At 39.3% G+C, this 17,666-nt stretch overlaps 2 protein-coding genes across 3 annotated transcripts in view; one reads left to right on the top strand and one right to left on the bottom strand.

The window, feature by feature from the left end:
* Positions 1–17,666, top strand: part of LOC137605301 (coiled-coil domain-containing protein 138-like) — a 68,017-nt gene that overhangs the window by 17,862 nt on the left and 32,489 nt on the right. The gene's annotated exons all lie outside the window — the stretch shown is intronic.
* Positions 10,868–17,666, bottom strand: part of edar (ectodysplasin A receptor) — a 32,783-nt gene continuing 25,984 nt past the window's right edge. Inside the window, exons 9-12 of the mRNA XM_068329868.1 lie at positions 15,507–15,579; positions 12,331–12,649; positions 12,144–12,207; positions 10,868–11,635 (exon numbers count right to left, since the gene is read on the bottom strand). Coding sequence (XP_068185969.1) covers positions 11,250–11,635; positions 12,144–12,207; positions 12,331–12,649; positions 15,507–15,579 — 842 coding nt within the window. The 3' untranslated portion in view covers positions 10,868–11,249. The remainder of the gene's footprint in view (positions 11,636–12,143; positions 12,208–12,330; positions 12,650–15,506; positions 15,580–17,666) is intronic.

Raw genomic sequence — 17,666 nt, 5'->3', positions numbered from 1 at the left:
GTTGAGGATGTTGATAGAGAAGTACAGAGAAGGCCAGAGGGAGCTGCATTGTGTTTTTGTAGATCCAGCAAAATCTTATGACAGGATGCCCAGAGAGTAACTGTGGTATTGTATGAGGAAGTCTAGAGTGGCAGAAAAGTATGTTAGAGCGGTGCAGGACATGTATGAGGAGTGTAAGACAGAGGTGTCACTGAGAAGTAGACAGAGCAGGAGGTAGCAGAGATGAAGATCCTGAGGTTCTCTTTGGGAGTGACCAGGATGGAAAGGATCAGGAATGAGTTCATCAGAGGGATAGTACGTATTAGAGGTTTTGGAGATTCACAAATTTCCCCACTGTGGGACAATAAAGGATTATTATTATTATTATTATTATATAAAGTCAGAGAGGCAAGACTGAGATGGTTTGGACATGTCCAAAGGAGAGATAGTGAGTACATTGGTAGAAGGTTGCTGAGTTTTGAACTGCCAGGCAGGAGGCCTAGAGGAAGACCAAAGAGGAGGTTTATGGATGTAGTGAAAGAGAACATGAAGGTAGTTGGTGTGAGGGAAGAGGATGCAGAAGACAGGGTTAAATGGAGGCAACTGATTTGCTGTGGCTACCTCTGAAGGGAAAAGCCGAAAGGAGAAGAAGGAAGTCATTTTGATCATTGAAATCTAAATGACTGAAAGACAAGCAACCATGTGCACACACACACAGTCCCTCCTACAGGCAATTTGGAACCGGCCAAACAACCTGAAGCGCATGCTTTTGGAGGTGGGAGGAAGCCGGAGAACCCGGAGAGAACCCACGCAGACACGGGAAGAGCATGCAAACACAGAGCGGGACTTGAACCCGGACCCGCCGTGTTGTGAGGCGACAGCGCTACCCACTGCGCCACCGTACCACCTGTTTGAAATGACAATGTGCCTAAATAAAAAAATTGATTAACACTGTTTAAATAATTAGAAACTGCCCTGAGCAGTCGAATAATAGAAGCTCCATTGGTGGAGCTGAATGACTGGCGTATTCATTCTACATAGAAGCGTCTGCATCAAACTGTGCTTCCTATGTGGTACAGTTTTGGGAGGGAGCCTTGGCCCGTACTTAAACCCATTTAATGCCATTACCCCAAATGGATTTGGTTTCTAACCACTTGTGTTATTACATGACTGGCACCAAAGCACTTTCAGGAAGAATGTGAAGTTCTGTTCTAGATAAAAACTGGAAAATACTTTATTGCCCTTTAAAAACCAATTATTTTTTGAATGTCCATAGGGAATTACATTAATTTGCCGAGACTGAGGTACAGAACACAGAAAGAGGAAATCCTCTCGATCGTAATGAGCAAATCACCCTATTTAAGTTTTATACTTGTTTAAAATTCTTTTCTTGCTTAGACTTTAACAACTTAACAACCAACCACTATAAGCAGAGATCATTTGCATGAAGGTGGTCATTCTTTGCTGGTTCTATTGCAGAGACTTTACTGTATGCTGCTTCCATGTGGCTGTTATGAATTTTGTTGCATCTGGATGATAGTACGGTAATTAAATATTTTTATTACTAACAGCAAACCGCTGTCTGTGCACAGCAGCCACGCAAACATTGTACAACTGACCATCGCCAAGCCACCCCAGGGTCTGTGCACAAGCCTGACCCTGAAATCTGTTTGTCGCCTGTCACATCAAGGCAGATGCAGCAGTTTGCCGTTCTTTGTGTCGGCATCCATCTCTTCTGCCTTGGAACATGTCTGCTCTTTATATTGAGTACAGACTGAGTGAAGGTTGGAACTCACTGTGAAGGCTTAGGTTCCCATCCCTGTCTGGCAGATGTGGCAAATTCGCATTCTCAGTTTTGTCCACACCTATTCTGATAAATTGGCTGTAGCCTCATTAAAGATGGCTTCAGTGGCAGTCTGCCTTTTTGGCCTCTGCAGGGTTTTAGGTAAAGTTTGGTTTGTATCAAAGATGTTAACGGTGCGAAGTTTCACAGTAAAAAAATACTTCAAACCACTCCGGGATAATAGTGCTTCATTCTTTTGAGTTTATAAAATTATTAAACACTATATACATGACATATGCATATACGCTAAATTTAATGGGGTCACTGTCAACTCCATCTGTCCACCATGTTTCTTGGAAAATCAATCCATGAGCATGGGAGAATATACCCGAGTTCCCAAAGCAGAAGTAAATACATAAAATATTGTAAAATAAAAGATCACTTCCAAAATTACTGAGCTTATAAAATACATTATTTTAACGCACATGTGGATGAACTTTCACCGCAGTTTGTTTCCTATGCTATACATATTGAATGTGCATCAGTCTTTCGCTAAACTGCAAAAGATGGTTACAGTAAAGGAGGATTTACAACATTAAATAAACAAGGCCAAAAAATACATATTTCTTCGAATAAAGAGATATTTATAACTGAGTTTGTAAATATCAGGATTTATGTCATTAATACATAAAGTATCATTTTAAATAATGCAATCTTATTATGTATAGGTTTTTTTTAAAAATCCTCACTCGTGTATGCCTACTCCAGGGATTGTCAACAGCAGATTTATGATCTTTCATTACTTTAGTTAAGTCTGGTCTGCACTGCAGTCAGGATAGTGGTGTCTGGTCTATGTAACCCAACACACTTGACTCTACCAATCCACCCTGCACAGCATCACCCACAGTACTTTATTTAAAGATGTATGTATATTTATTTGTGTTTTGTCAGTGAGCCAGAAATTCATGAAATGACCCTGAAGTGGTAACCCTTCTCTGGTCTGGTTGGCAACATTCATTAAATTGTTAATTTGTAAGTGTATTGTGACATGGAAAAGAGCCTAATGTCATCTCCACCAGTAGCAATATGCTTCAATAGGTCTTGAGAAACGCAGCAGAATTTTACTCCCCCAGATTCGTGAATAGTTTGTTCAATCTGCTTGTTTTCATTCTGATCTCCCTTCCATGTAAATACATGCACGTCATTTTATGCTCATACAACTTAAACCATATTCTGTTTAAGGAAACTGTTTTGTTTTCCATTTCTTTCTTACCAAGAGATAAAAACAATACCACTCACGCCTGTGCATTCTTTCTTTTCAACAACCTAATAGTCGAAAGGGAGACAAGACTAAGCATTGGAAAAATTTTAATGAAACATAAACAGAAAGGGAAATAAACGTCAACACCAAGTATTCTGGTACCAATCCTGCTATCACCACTGATGTTCCTACTGATAGAATGGTAAGACCGTGAATTAAATGATGAGGTATCTGGTATCTGCAGGTTTGTTTTATAAGGATTTTTACAAGGCACTAAACATTATCTAGTTTTTGTCTCCTTTTTTCGGTCACAGATGTCTCAAAGAACCAGGCAGGCAAAGTCAATTGACTAGACATTGATAGGAACTGGGACAGACTGTTGCTGATTAAAAGCATTCCAAACACACTCAATGGGTGGTATGTCTGGTGTGCATACATGAACTGAGCTGTTCCCAAGAATTGTGCACAGATCCATGCAAAATAGATTGACACTTTTTCCTGCTGTAACATGAGGTGAAGTCGACAGATAGTGTCACGACAATGGGCGTTTGAACCTTCTCACAATCACTGTTTAAAAATTCCAATCAGCAAAACCATTGGTTTTAGTTGTCTGTTGCTCATGGCTGACCAAGACTAACATCAGCAAACGACTCCTCTATGAGATGCTGTATGGGTCAGTAAAAACTGAAATTCCTTCATGACACTTCTCTAGAGAGTCAAACGTGATTGCCAACAAAAGTCAGTCCAGGCTACAGTATTCAATGCAAGCACACAGCATGCAAGCATGAGATTCACTGTAATGGATTCTGACTGTGCAGACAGTCAGGTAAAGGTCCAAAGTCCAGTATTTGCATCACTTGGCAGGGTGAAGTGATATACCTGTATAACTGACCCCTGGTCAGTTATACAGGTGAAGATGCTTGATGTGTAGATTCTGTGCTGGTGGGTTTACAAGCCATCTGTAGTTGTACAGGTAGTTGAAATTGAACAGCATTGAAGCTGGTACTCGGTGGTGGAATGAACATTCGTTTCACAAGCAGCAGCTGTGATGAACAGTCCTGCAGCCAGTTGTACACCCCCATCAAAACTAGCAACATCAGAGACATCTAGTTGTATGATGAATTTGTGCGTAAATTGTTATGTGCATAAAAGATTTTAAAGTTATTTTTATTTTATTGTGCATTTTTATTTGGGTAAATGGTTCAGCTTGATTTTAGTTACTACTTATATGTTAACCATTTTGAGGGACATTACATAGAATAATATTTTAAAAATCTGATACAGCCTTACAAATAACCATGTTTTTTCGCCCTTCACCTCGACCTAGGACATCATAATTCCTTTGAAGAATGCAGCTATCAAGCAGATGAACAAACACCCATGATTAAATGAGCATGCATCATTGCAAAAGCCAGCATAGAAAACCTAAAAGAATCTGTGAAAAAATCTGGCATCCAGACACACTATGTGGATATGAAGCAACTTTCTTCCTCAATAATTGGGTGGTGAAGGATGCAAGACCTCACCACTCCTCTGAATTGATGTTTGCTGAATTCAAATGTATCCTTGATTTTTATTCCAGACAATAGATCAGTCAGTAAATCCTGCCTGTCTTTGTTCCTCTCCTGACCCTAATGATGACTGAGAAAGTTTTGATCTTCCTTTGGAACAGCTTATTAAGATGTATTATTTTACATATTCTATCCCATTCAATATTGTTCCCTCTGGTAGATTGTTTGAGCCATTTTTCTTCTGTTACCTTGAATCCAGTGGCATTCTGTATTATAAGAAAGTCTTCCAGCACCTTTGACATTATTCCAGCAGCGTTTTTATTTGAAGTTCTAGATTGTATTGGGGCCCTACTTACTTCCTATTATGAACAGTTCTCTATCCTGTGGCACAAAAGCAGATTACTTTCAGTGTTCTTGCATCAAACATTCATGAAAACACTTGAACTCAACCGTGAACTCCTTGATGATTATCAGTTTCTTAATTGCCATGTACATTTAAGATATTTGAAAGGTTGTTGAGACAGCTCCCCACATAGGTGGAAAACAGCACAAGTGTTATAGTCTTTACAAAGACTCTGGTTTTTATCAGCATCACACTACTGTTACAGCCCTTCTCAAAGTTACTATTTCTATGAATTATTATGTCACTAGTTCTGAGTGCTGTGATTGATAATACTGATGAAGCCATTCTTTTACACATATTGAGGCACTGGGTTGAAAAAACTAGTACAGAAGAGAACTGGTTCTCATTCTGTTTGTCAAACTGTTGAGATTGTGCTTCCATTAATAATTCCATGTGCTTTTTTTCCATATAAAGTATATTGTGTCCTAAGGCTTTGTGTTTGGTCCAATTCTATTCTATTTACATATCCTGTGCCCCCCCTGGGTTTTGTCATTCACAGACGTGCTATTTCCTTTCGTTATTACGCTGATAACAAACTGTCGTACATACCAGTTAAGCAACTGACCTCCCTACGGCCACTGTCGGATTAAATGTCTTCCAACTCAAACGAAGCATAAATCTGGCTTGAAGACAAACTACAATCTGCTGGTTGTCTGTCAGAATCTATTGAGCCTAAACCTCAGCAAGAAATGTTGGTGTCTTTTTTGACATTAACTTTGTGGATATTTACAGATTTAGATTTGGAGATTCAACATTTTACAGAAACTGCTGTTCATGCATTTATAAACAAAGTTTTTTTTTAATCTTATTCTGTGCATCAGCTATGCTTATCATTGGCCCCTAGTTTCTTGTAGAATTGATTGCAGGGTTGTTTTTGGCCTGGCTCCTGAATACATTTCTAAACTTTCAAAAACACATCTCAGAACACATCTTTGGAGCATTTCAGGAGCAGTTTTCTTCTGTTTCGTCCTAAAACTAGGTTGAAAATCAAAGGTGAAAGGACTCCAAGGATCTGGTAAATTATATTTACTATCATCCTTATAATGGGAAGCCAGCTTAATGCACTCTTTCCTTGCAAGTGTTGATCCATCTTACCATCACAAACCAGTTGTGTCGTCCCCCAGTTTCAGGTCTTTAGACAAAGCTAAGCTTTGTGCTATTGACAAAAATATTTTTGTTCACAAGTGGGGTATCAAACCTGTCATTCAATGCAAAAATTATGTGCTCTACCACAAATGTCTGCTACACATCCAATTCAGACTGTTGCTGTTGGGAGAACAGTAATAGTCATCTTGTAGATTGATAAAAACATCTTGAGCCACTCCTGAATAATTTACGTCTGCTGTCTGTCAGTATGTCATAAATCATAACACAGCTAATTGCAGTCCCCTTGCCTGTCTGCTGCATTTGTGTTTCCGGGGGAATATTTGTCCTAACTTCTCTTTTGCAAAGCATTCTGCAGCTACACAGAGTGACTCTTGTTTTGTTTTGTTTTTGTTGTTGAAAGTATCTGCATGCTTTAAAATGTGTGGCCAGAAACAATTGCAGTACAGTGTACTGTATTTTATGTGTCGTGGGGTTTCATTTCATATTTAGCTACTAAATTTCACTATGTCTGTTTAAAGCAATACACTTAGAAAGAGTGCAAACACAGTACATCCGGCAATCTAGACGAGATGTACCCTGATCACAACAGTTTAACAGTTTGCAGAAAATACACCTGTGTGAGGTCTGTGCAGTGAAAACTTGCCTTTTGATATGTTTGGTGACTGACAAGGATGGAAGGGTGTGTGTGCATCTAGTTGCTTTGAGGTTGGTGAAGGCGTTGCTGCCAGACGTTTAAGTAGTCTCATCGTTGGCACCCCTTGCCCTCAGGTGTCTACGCATGTCTTCATTCTCATTTAAAGTCAAGCCAAGTGCTTAACACATACACATACTTTTTTACATACGTGTGTGGATTTTCTCAATATGTGTGTTATCAGGGCTCAAGGCTCCTCACTGAGGATGGATTATCTGTGAGCAATTTTGACTTTTGGAAACATGAGAAGAGAAAGACCTCAATAGTGCCCTGATGCCCCACAGCAGCATTACCGAAAACCACTGTGATCCCCTGCCAGCACATCCACACCTCGTCTTTTAGCTCAGGCCTCAAGAATCTTGGCACAATCACACACCCACACACAGTGAAAGCCTGATGACACAGTGATGAGCAGAGGTGACAGCTGCCACTGTGATGGCTAATGACTAAAGATCTATAGTTAATTTCTGAGTTGATGTAGCACAGGGATTTATTTTAAGTGCTCCCCAGGTTGAGAAAAAACGTTTTTATGATGCTTTATCGTTTACTAATACAGTATTCATCTAGACATAAAATGTAATGAAGAAAGTGTCTATCTGTCTGGAAATACTAGATATTGGAAAACCTAAAGCTGATCTTGTCCCAAGAAATCGTCTCACACCCGAGGAGTGTTATAGCCAGTATGGCACAGTTAATGATCTATAATTAACTGTTGGGTGTTTTGATTCAGTTGGAAATTGTTATGACAGTAATTTTCCATTCAGAGTCTATAATCCATTAACAAACCCATCACTGTTGACTGTAATAAAACTACAAGCTAGGATGGAGGACATGTGGGATCATTTATTTTACTGTACTGTTTTCATGGGTATTTGATTACTGCTATACAGATGTTTTATCTCTGTAATCATTTGTGTGGGTGGGGTGTGTATACAGTACATTCAAATACAGGTCCAATTGTTTCATTTCCTGTGTGTTTTTAATTATTGGATAACTAAAATCATATTTCTAATCATAGTGGCCAATGTGGCTGTAGTCATAGCCCTAATGCTTAGTTACCACTTTGGTCTAAACTAAAATATGTGTCGAATGGATTGTTATTGAATATTTTCAAGACATTCGTGATTAAGGGATTGCGACTTCCTGACTACCTTTGACACAAAAACAGTTCATCTCAAGATTTGTTTGTCCCAATTAGCAAATCCCATCATGTTAACAAGCTAAGCTGAGATGGTGAATTAGGGAACAAACAATCATCAATCAATCATGTCCTCATCTCCAACACATCTGAACTTAAGCACAGTGTGATTGAACCAGTCTTGTAGTTGGTAAAGTTTAATCTTGTTAGCTTGTTGCACAAAAGTTCAAATTTACCGAAATACTGAATCAAAACAAGCCTATAAATAAAAACTGCATGCAGGTTAACATACTTACGTTAAGTGTAGTTAATCTAAATATACAGTATAATACAGATTTAGATTTTTTTACATAAGTAAATCGAAAGTAAATACAGTACAGTATACCGGTACTTTCTCGGTCAGGTATCACAATGAAATCAAGTCTTTGCACCTTTTTATCCATACATCTTTATTAATGTATACATTATGTACAATAATAAGTTATATATACAGTTATACTTTGGTTCTGTGATGAGTTTTGTTTGTGTTTCTATATTGAACTTGCTCCTGAGGTAAGTAATTTATGTTTAGCTTCTGCGCATCTTTCTATCAGCATAATACATCAGATAAGAGTTATCCTGTGTGAAGACAGAACTCGAGTCCATTTCAGTCCACCAATTCTATTATGTACAAAAACACAATAGTATAAAACCTGTAAGTAAGTAGATAGAGTGGTTTAAACTGAACTTGGCTTAGAACTGCTCAGATGAAGACAGCATGACTTTAACAATGCTTTATATACAACTATTAACTGTTAAAAGAATAAAACAAATTTGAATACATGCTTGATAAACATGCGTGTTATTTAAGTTAAAATACTGGAGTCCTGCCCCTGAGTTTGAAATGTAAAATATAGTAATTACATTACAAAAAGAGCTTGGCAGTTTGTGATGTGTTTGATTATGTACAGAATGGTCACAGAGTACTATGCTGACAACATCAGACTTCAGATAAAGTCAGTCTTACAACCAAGAAATGAAATCAAAGCGAGTTTTGGCACTGATTGTTAACATTGGCCTTTGGAATCCACTGCTGATGTTTGGAGTTAAACTGCAAGAGAAAGCCGGACGTTAACCTGCATCTATTCCCATCATCTGTTGGTGGAGACAAGACGAGCTCTGACGTGACACTCTTCACTAAAGGTAATGCAAATCAGAGACGCTGACAGTCTCTGTACATTAAACACTAGCAGCCTGAACTGTTTTTAGAAAAGAACAACAGCACAACTGCATATTGTTCTCATCTACCATATAGGTCCCATAGGGGAGAGGCAAGTTCAAATCCTGTCTGAGCGTGACTGAGCAGACCACAAAAGCTGAGTACGGTCAATGGGGCAGTTATTCATGCCTCTGCATGCATCTCTTTTTTTAACGCAGGGTTTTACAGCTTTTCCACAGGGCCTCAGTCATAAAGTGGCCCTAAATACTTAATTGGGTGCTGGAAATCACGGGCACTTTAGCACTCGCTCTGTTTACCGCAACACTTCAGCCCATTAGGGGCCCGAGAGGCCACGTGCCAAATAATTAGGGGTGGCGGCAGCAGGAGACTGCAGTATTGGGGTAAGAAGGGAATAAATGGGAAAGGAAAATTTATGAGAAAGGGGGTCACTGAGTGGGTCACAGTCGAGGATGTACTTGTAATAAGAGTCTGTTTGTCTGTTAGTTGGAGTCAGGGAGAGTAATTTAAAGTTCAGGCAGAACAGAAGCAGCTATTATATGGGATTAAAGGCTAAATGCTTGGTTTATTATTAATTGTAGAACCTCTACAATGAAAATAATACGATAAATTCAGTATCTATGGCTGCCATACAAGAATGTTACAAAATATGTAGGTAACATTGCCGCGTGCTACTTGTTAGCTGAAATAAAATGAGTACAAGCAAAAGTCACATTCATTGTTTATGCTCATTATACTGTTCTTGCTCTCTTACATGTGAATTAGAAAGTCATAGTAGTTAGCTGGATAAAATTAAAGTGATGCTCTGCTTGTCTACAACCTTAATGAAGTTTTTGTCATTCAGCAAACAGCAGTATCCAACCAAAAACTAACTTCATCATGGTGTTTGAACAGCCCTAGCTAAAGGAGGAGTGAACAGTAACTGCTGAGGTTGGTCTGTGCTTATATGGTTGTGGCTTTTATTAGACTTGTTAGCACCGATAAATAGCTGTTTCCATCCATGTTTGTTAGTTTTTTAGATAACAGGATTACATGAAAATCAAATTTCAACTAAATTTGGTGACTGGGACATGTATGAATCCAGACCAGACCAGAATCCAGATGGTGTTTTTCATCATTCCCCTACTTGTGTAGAATACTGTATCCACAAAATTTTAAAGATGGGGTCACAGGGGTTAGGCTATAAGTGTGCAATACTGTTAAGCCTCAAGAGAGGAGAGTGTTTTGGATTGATCTATTTAATAGTCCAAATAAAAGGTTCAGTGCATTCAGGTTTGTTTGTTTTTTAAATAAATGGTTAAACATTTCTACCGTCTTTATTGTACGTGGTTGATGAAGCTAATCTGTGTATTAAAATGAATAAAATTGCAGCATAAACTTGACATTGTCACAGAAAATATTTGAAAATGTATGGATGAAAATACCAGCATTGTGTCTTTAGGTAATTCTTAGTTGGAATGAAAATACTGTTGTTTAAAATTGACTAGAGTTGAATATATGCTGGTGATACAAAAAGAGTATTTCCAAATACTCAACAAATCTGATCTCAGTTTGACATCTCTGGCGTCTCCTTACAGTAGTAGCTCTTTCTTGTATGATGGCAGCACAACCAAAGTTATGAATGTTCACCGATGCTGCGGTCAATCCAGATTCCTTTTAAGGACACAAACATCTAGTTGTGTCAGCTGGAGGCTAAACCAGACGTTTTTGTTTGTGATCAAGGTTCAGTAAGAGGACGATTGAGAAAGCATCCATAATCCCCCATTGCACCATTGAACATTTTCATGTAAGTTTTTTTTTTTTTTAATGGGTACATAAAAAGTAAGTTGCTATTGTATTGCGTCCAGCACAAAGGTGAAGAAATTTTGAAAAAGATAGTTTTGATTCCATTCTTGTTGAGGATAAAAAAATTGACAAGCAATTGGTGATTTTTGCCTTTCTTAAATTCCAAACCAAAGTTAAGGCCACACAAAGTACTTAAAGTTAGTTACTTCCTGCCTGAAAACCTAAAGTAATAAAGGTTGTGCTTTGGAAAGTCCACTGGCATTCTTCATGTGAGGGTAAAGGAGTGTACTGTAAATGCTGTCCTCCTTGTCAGAGCAGTATATGTCCTTACATACATATTAACTGTAAGGCACCTGTTTCTGCTTCACCATATATTTAGACACTGGCACAGCGCTGAGACGGAGACGAGCACGGGGATGGACAGACCAATTGGCTGTGAAAAGTGCTGATCCCCTGCCGTCCGGCAGCTGCGGCCGTCTCTCCAGTGCCCAGAACGTCCGAGCAGAGCGACTCCACGGCATCCAGCCTCTCGATCTGCACAAGTCGGGTGAGGAGGTCGGGGATGCTGTAACCCGCTGTGCTGACTCTCTCAAAGAGCTGCAGGCCGTCGCTCATGCCTCCGATCTCATCGCGCTTCAGCCCAAAGCTCTCTGCAAGATGCCTCCACGTCTTCACCACGGCCGCCTCGCTGCTGTAGGAGGAGCTCAGCATCCGGCTGGCTTTCTCCAGGCAGTCGAAAGGAAGCTCTGTGGGGCTGAGGCCTGGAGATGGACAGGAGGGTTACAGTTGATTATTTCATTCAATTGCTGCTTTGATCCAAACTAGTGTTGAATGGATATCAGAGGTATACTGTATATTCATATACTCAAAGTGGGCAGATGATTTAAAAAAGTTTTACTTTTCCTCTAAAACAACCATCTGGTAAAGTGTAGTGCATTGCTTTACTTTAAAAATCCTTGTGTTACTCACCTGCAGTGATGTGGTGCTGATTAATCTTAGTATTAATAAGCTCTAGGCACACCTTAACGTCTTTAATAAATCAGTCATGGATTGTGCCTGACTGGTTTTTTTTTTCCGATTGTGTACAAATGAGGCAATGAATTCTGTCTGATCCAGTTTCACTTCATGAAATTTTTGCCTCAACGCAGACATAACACTTCATAAAAAGGGGTCATTTGCACCACAGGGAACAAACAGGTCCCTGCAGTGTGCTCAGAAAACAATTACAAAGTTTGATGTGATGGATGTTTTTATTTGAGAAAAACATACCCTCTGTTACGTTGCAGGTTCTGGCATACAAATCCAGGATCTTTTTCCTTCGACTCTGCAGCATCTGCGTGATAAAAAAATAAATAACCACACAAACTATGATTTCCAGATGAAACTTAACTGACAATCTGTTCACAATCATATGTTTTATTTTCAGTAACATCTTTAAAAAGTTCCTTCTTCCTACCCCCGGGGTTTTCGTGTTGTTGTTGTTGTTGTTGTTTATTGTATTAGCACTGCTGACGTGGTTGGTGTTGGCAATATGGTTGGGACCGGGGCTGTTGTTATCCCGGACGGCTGCCATAGCTGGTGATCCGTTGCAGGTTCTGTCCTGGTCCAAGCGACCCAGAGAGAGCAGGCAGAGGTCGGGCTTGTTCCCCATGTTGACAAGGCAGAGGTTGTGGCTGTTAGACTCGGCTGATCCTTGCTTCTCAGATGCTGCCTCCTCGTCGCTGTCGATGCTTCGACTCAGCAGTTGCTCATTCTCTGATGATGCGTCATTTTCACTAAACACAGATTACATGTACATGTAGAGTTCAACATACTTGTAGCACAGGCTGTATTTTAGTACACTGTACACCTGAAGATATGCTTATTCACTTTCTTGACTTTTTAGCTTTCAATAGACCAAAGCTAGGCTTTTCCTCCTGCTTCTGCTTTTAATGCTAAGCTTAACAGATATGTTCCATAATTCCCAGCCTGGAAGTGATTTGTGAGTATTTGCCAAGGGATCAGACTTCCTTTACAACATGCATACACTTGCAAAGGACCCATTAAATAATTGTGTTCATACGTAGAAAGTGGAAAACAAATGGTTTCTTAAAATGAAACTGGCAAGTTTGTACGTCATGTTGTTGCAAAATATGGTCCAGCTGATTTTCATTGTACATAGATGACAATCTTGACAGTGAGTAGTAAGTGTGAACACAGACTGAAGCAAAACAATGTAATATTAAGATGATGATTTCAGTTCAACTTCATATGCATTCACTTGCTGGTTTTCTAGGTGCCTACCACTTGTGAAATTTGATCTAGTCTAGTACAAAAGCCCTGCAATAGATCCCAATATATAAAGTTGTAGTAGTTTGGTTACCACCTATCTGTAATATTTCCAAAAGACAGAAAATAGACGGCCTGCTATAGTCATGGCTGCTCTCAATTTTTGTCAGTGCTAAAGAACGTGAAAAAAAAAAAAAAAGGTTCCACCTCTTCATCCAAATCTACTCAGAATTTATTGGCTCCTTCTTTGGCACTATGCCCAATAGTTATTCATAATCCAATAGTTTTCAGACAAAAAGCCCATCAGAAATAATTTGTGAGTCTGAACTTTTAATCTATATCCACTCTATGATTTTGATATTTTTGCTCAGTCCTCATAATCCTAACAGTCAAACAAAGGAGGAGTCAAATAGAATTCATCTTTGTGTGTGTGTGTGTGTGTGTGTGTGTGTGTGTGTGTGTGTGTGTGCGTGTGTGTGTGTGCGTCATATATATATATATATATATATATATATATATATATATATATATACACTGTATATATATTCAGCTTTGCATCTATAATGTATCATATCCCACTATGCATAATGTGTATTTCTTTAGAATCACCCATTTGCATGACATAGTGTTGTTGGAGAACAAAACTTCATGCAGTCCTTTTCTAAACTTCATTCATTCATTCATTTTCCAAATCCGCTTAATCCGCTAACGCAGGTCGCGGGGTAGCCAGTGCCTATCCCGGCAGTCTCAGGGCGTGAGGCGGGGGACACTCCGGGCACGACGCCAGTGCACCGCGGAGCCACATAGAAACAAACAAATCATCCACTCACACACTCACTCCTATGGTCAATTTGGGACAGGCCAATCAACCTGAAGCGCATGCTTTTGGAGGTGGGAGGAAGCCGGAGAACCCGGAGAGGACCCACGCAGACACGGGGAGAGCATGCGAACTCCGCACAGAGCGGGACTCGAACCCGGGTCCGCCGTGTTGTGAGGCAGCAGCGCTAACCACTGCGCCACCGTGCCGCCCATCTTTTCTAAACTTGTCAAAACTAAATTGATGCTGAGCAGAGGAAAACACTGTTGTTATTTTTACTGTTGTCATGGTTGCAGCTGCTTCTGAGCTGTTCCTATAATTGCCTGAATTCACCCCTTATTTTATGATAATACTTGTAATATCATTTTATTACCAACTGTATTCCTATGCCTGCTCTAGTTTTTCTCCAAAAAGCACCTTGTTGACAGAGAAGCTGACAGGATGCCATTGTTTTGAGTTGTTCACACACACACACACACACACACACACACACACACACACACACACACACACACACACACACACACACACACACACACACACACACACATACACACAGAATGGTATTGTTCCCTAGACACGTAACACCCACACTGGCAGCTAAAGCAGTGACTTGACATCCTTTGGCATGCTGATTCACACCTAACTCTTTATTCTCATTATTCTTTGGACTGTGTGTATGTACATGTAAGCTTTATCTCCTCTCTACTGCGCACCACCCACATAAAGTGAACCACATTTCAGTCCTAGGACTTTAACTACAGGTGCTATGGCTGCACAGCTAAGGTGTATAATGGCTCACGGAAGGTTTGGGTATGCTATTATGGCATTACCACCCTTCTCCCCACATACTAACCACTCGCGCCCATGAAGCAGCATTGTCTGCACACAAGGGATGAGATGTATACAATTAGGTGAGAAAGATGGTTTTTTTTTCTTGTCTGTCTGGACGAGATTTCGCCTCATTATGTTTTTTGGTGAAGCCTGCAATAAATACCCCAGCCACAACAACTACCCCCTTTATCAGTCATCATTCTGTCTAGCTTCAGAGATCGTCATCACTGCCCTACCCTTCCATTCTCTGCCTGCTCCAAAGCCACATAATAGCTCCATTAAAACCAAGGAATGCCTCAGACATACACATATAAAGGGAACCGCAGCCAAATAAAGAGGTCAGCAGTAATGATACTACCCCTCCTGTGACTTGTTCTGTGTTGGAATCATCATAAGCAGATGCTTGAAAATGTGCTAAAATGAAAATACATATTCATAAGATAAGACATTTTTGATAAATAAAATAATAAAAATACAGAAATACTGTAATACAGAAAGACAGGGACATAGATGGTAAGTATTCTGCAAAATATTTCACATACATTTAGCTTTGAAACTTTACACACTTGCAGAAAATTATGCATTAATATGCACCGTAATGGTAAATTCTGTAATTGAATATGAATTATGTGATGGAACAAAAATTATAGACCTTTTAAAGATGTCAATAGTGACATCAAAATTCTAAAATGTTTGATTTACACGTGTCTCACCTTTTCACTGTTTTCTGAGGCGCAGCTTTGAGTTTTTCAAACTCGTCTTTCTCTGAGTAGATCACCACATTGTCTAGCAGGAAAAAAATATAAGACAGAATATAAGGTTTTATTGACATTTTTTTACAAACAGATCAAATCTCAAAAGATGTGAGTTTGACCACTTTGTCAAAGAAAAAAAGATTAATCAAAAATAACTGAGATGCACAATTTTAGGATCCCTAAAAGAGGATGCATGGAATTTTAAAATTTATTTTTTATGTGTGAACGATTGCAGTGATTACCTTTACATCATGGGTACTGATGGGGATAGAAGATCTCAAAATGCTACACGTGTGTGTGTGGGTGTGTAGGAATCGGAATATCTGTGTCTTTCATCTCACAGCCTTACTAACTTATGAGTGACAGCTAACTCCGGTAGAGCTCCGAGCAATGGGCTTCTCTCCCACATAAACAAACAACAACGCTGTGACACACACACATACATACCCATACTCATGGTAACCAAACATTTTACAACAATGGGGACTTTTTTAAATCATAACATAAGCACTTTATTATTAGGTTAGCAGCATCATTTGGCCGCTTTGCGTCTGTGGCTGCAGATGCAGTAGAATGTACACCACAGTCTGGAAGTTAAAATTGAACATCAGTCAACATCATTGTCAAGCGAAAAAATAGCCCTAAAGGGATATGTGTCTTCAGAATTGGAGGTTCCACATTCCACCATGACGTATTCACTATCACAATGTCAGTACATCACAAGCACACACTTGTATTTGCATACATTATGGTGCAAATCATAAGCATGCACAAACAACCCAAATTTAAATGCATCACATTGTTTACTAGGGAGAGATTGTGATCACCCAAGAGGTCAAATGTCACTTTATTTAAACGTGCTGCTCGTCAACTTCCAGTGATTCCTCTGACATGAATGTAATTCAGTGTAAAATAGTCACCAATTTATCTCCAATCTGCAGCTTCAATCTGAAAACCAAATCATTATCGGTGGAGCCCCAAGCACCACTAGAGAGTTCTGGATAATACTTTTAAATACAAGCGTGTTGCTGTACAAGAGTTGGGCTCAACAGATAAGCTCAGTTTGGAGAGGATTTTGCTGCAGGATGAGAAAAATTACACACGGCGTCTGATTATTGCTGGCTGTTATGTTTTTATGCCTCTACTCATTGAAAAGCAAATTGTGCAGTGTGCCACTGGGGCTACTTTGGAGTCATTTCATAGTCTTTAAAAGTAAGTGCAGGAAAAAATGCTAATTATATGTCTTTTATACCGTAATTATATAGCTCAGTGTTTCTGTTCTGTTGAGAGTGTATCAACAGTTTTAAGTTAAAAATTCCTCTACTGTGGATTCTTTCCTTTAAAGGTCCTTGTTAAGGAACTGAGCAATGTGTGAAAGGTTTTATGGAGCCACAGAAATGATCCAGTGGAGCCTGTTTATTTTTAAAAATACAAGTGTCTGCTTTATGTCATCAGTCTATAATGTAAGACATCACATCAATCTATTGTGTGCTTATGATTAACTTTGCTTCTACTTTTTTTTTATATTTCTATACATCCTCTTGTGCTTCTTAGAATTAAACACTTTTTTTTATACTACAGGCTTTACAACTTGGATAAAGTAACTATGCAGTACCTTTTTTATTCTGAAGTAGTTGATTTGTGGTGCTCACTTTTAATGAAAAACGACTAATGCTGTACTTAGTCTGGACTTGATTTTAGTAAATTTTTTCTCCTATGTTATTGCATTTTAATGTCTGAAACCTTTGCCTGGGGTTGAGAAACTTGAGCGCCAGACATTGTGATCTGCAGTGACAGCAGGGAACAGGTGGAGGAGAAGCTAAAGAGGTGGAGGTTTGTCCTGGAAAGGAGAGGAATGAAGGTTAGCCGCAGTAAGACAGAGTACATGTGTGTGAATGAGAGGGACCCAAGTGGAAAGTGAAGTTACAGGGAGAAGATCAAGAAGGTGGAGGATTTTAAGTACCTAGGGTCAACAGTCCAGAGCAATGGAGAGGGTGGAAAAGAGGTGAAGAAGCGTGTACAGGCAGGATGGTATGGGTGGAAGAAAGTGTCAGGTGTGATGTGTGATAGAAGAGTTTCAGCTAAAATGAAAGGAAAGGTGTACAAAACTGTGGTGAG

This window comes from Antennarius striatus, chromosome 12 (assembly GCF_040054535.1).
Source record: "Antennarius striatus isolate MH-2024 chromosome 12, ASM4005453v1, whole genome shotgun sequence".
Classification (NCBI taxonomy): Eukaryota; Metazoa; Chordata; class Actinopteri; order Lophiiformes; family Antennariidae; genus Antennarius; species Antennarius striatus.
The sequence above is the reverse complement of the archived record's forward strand: the minus strand, read 5'-3'. Positions and strand labels throughout refer to the sequence as shown.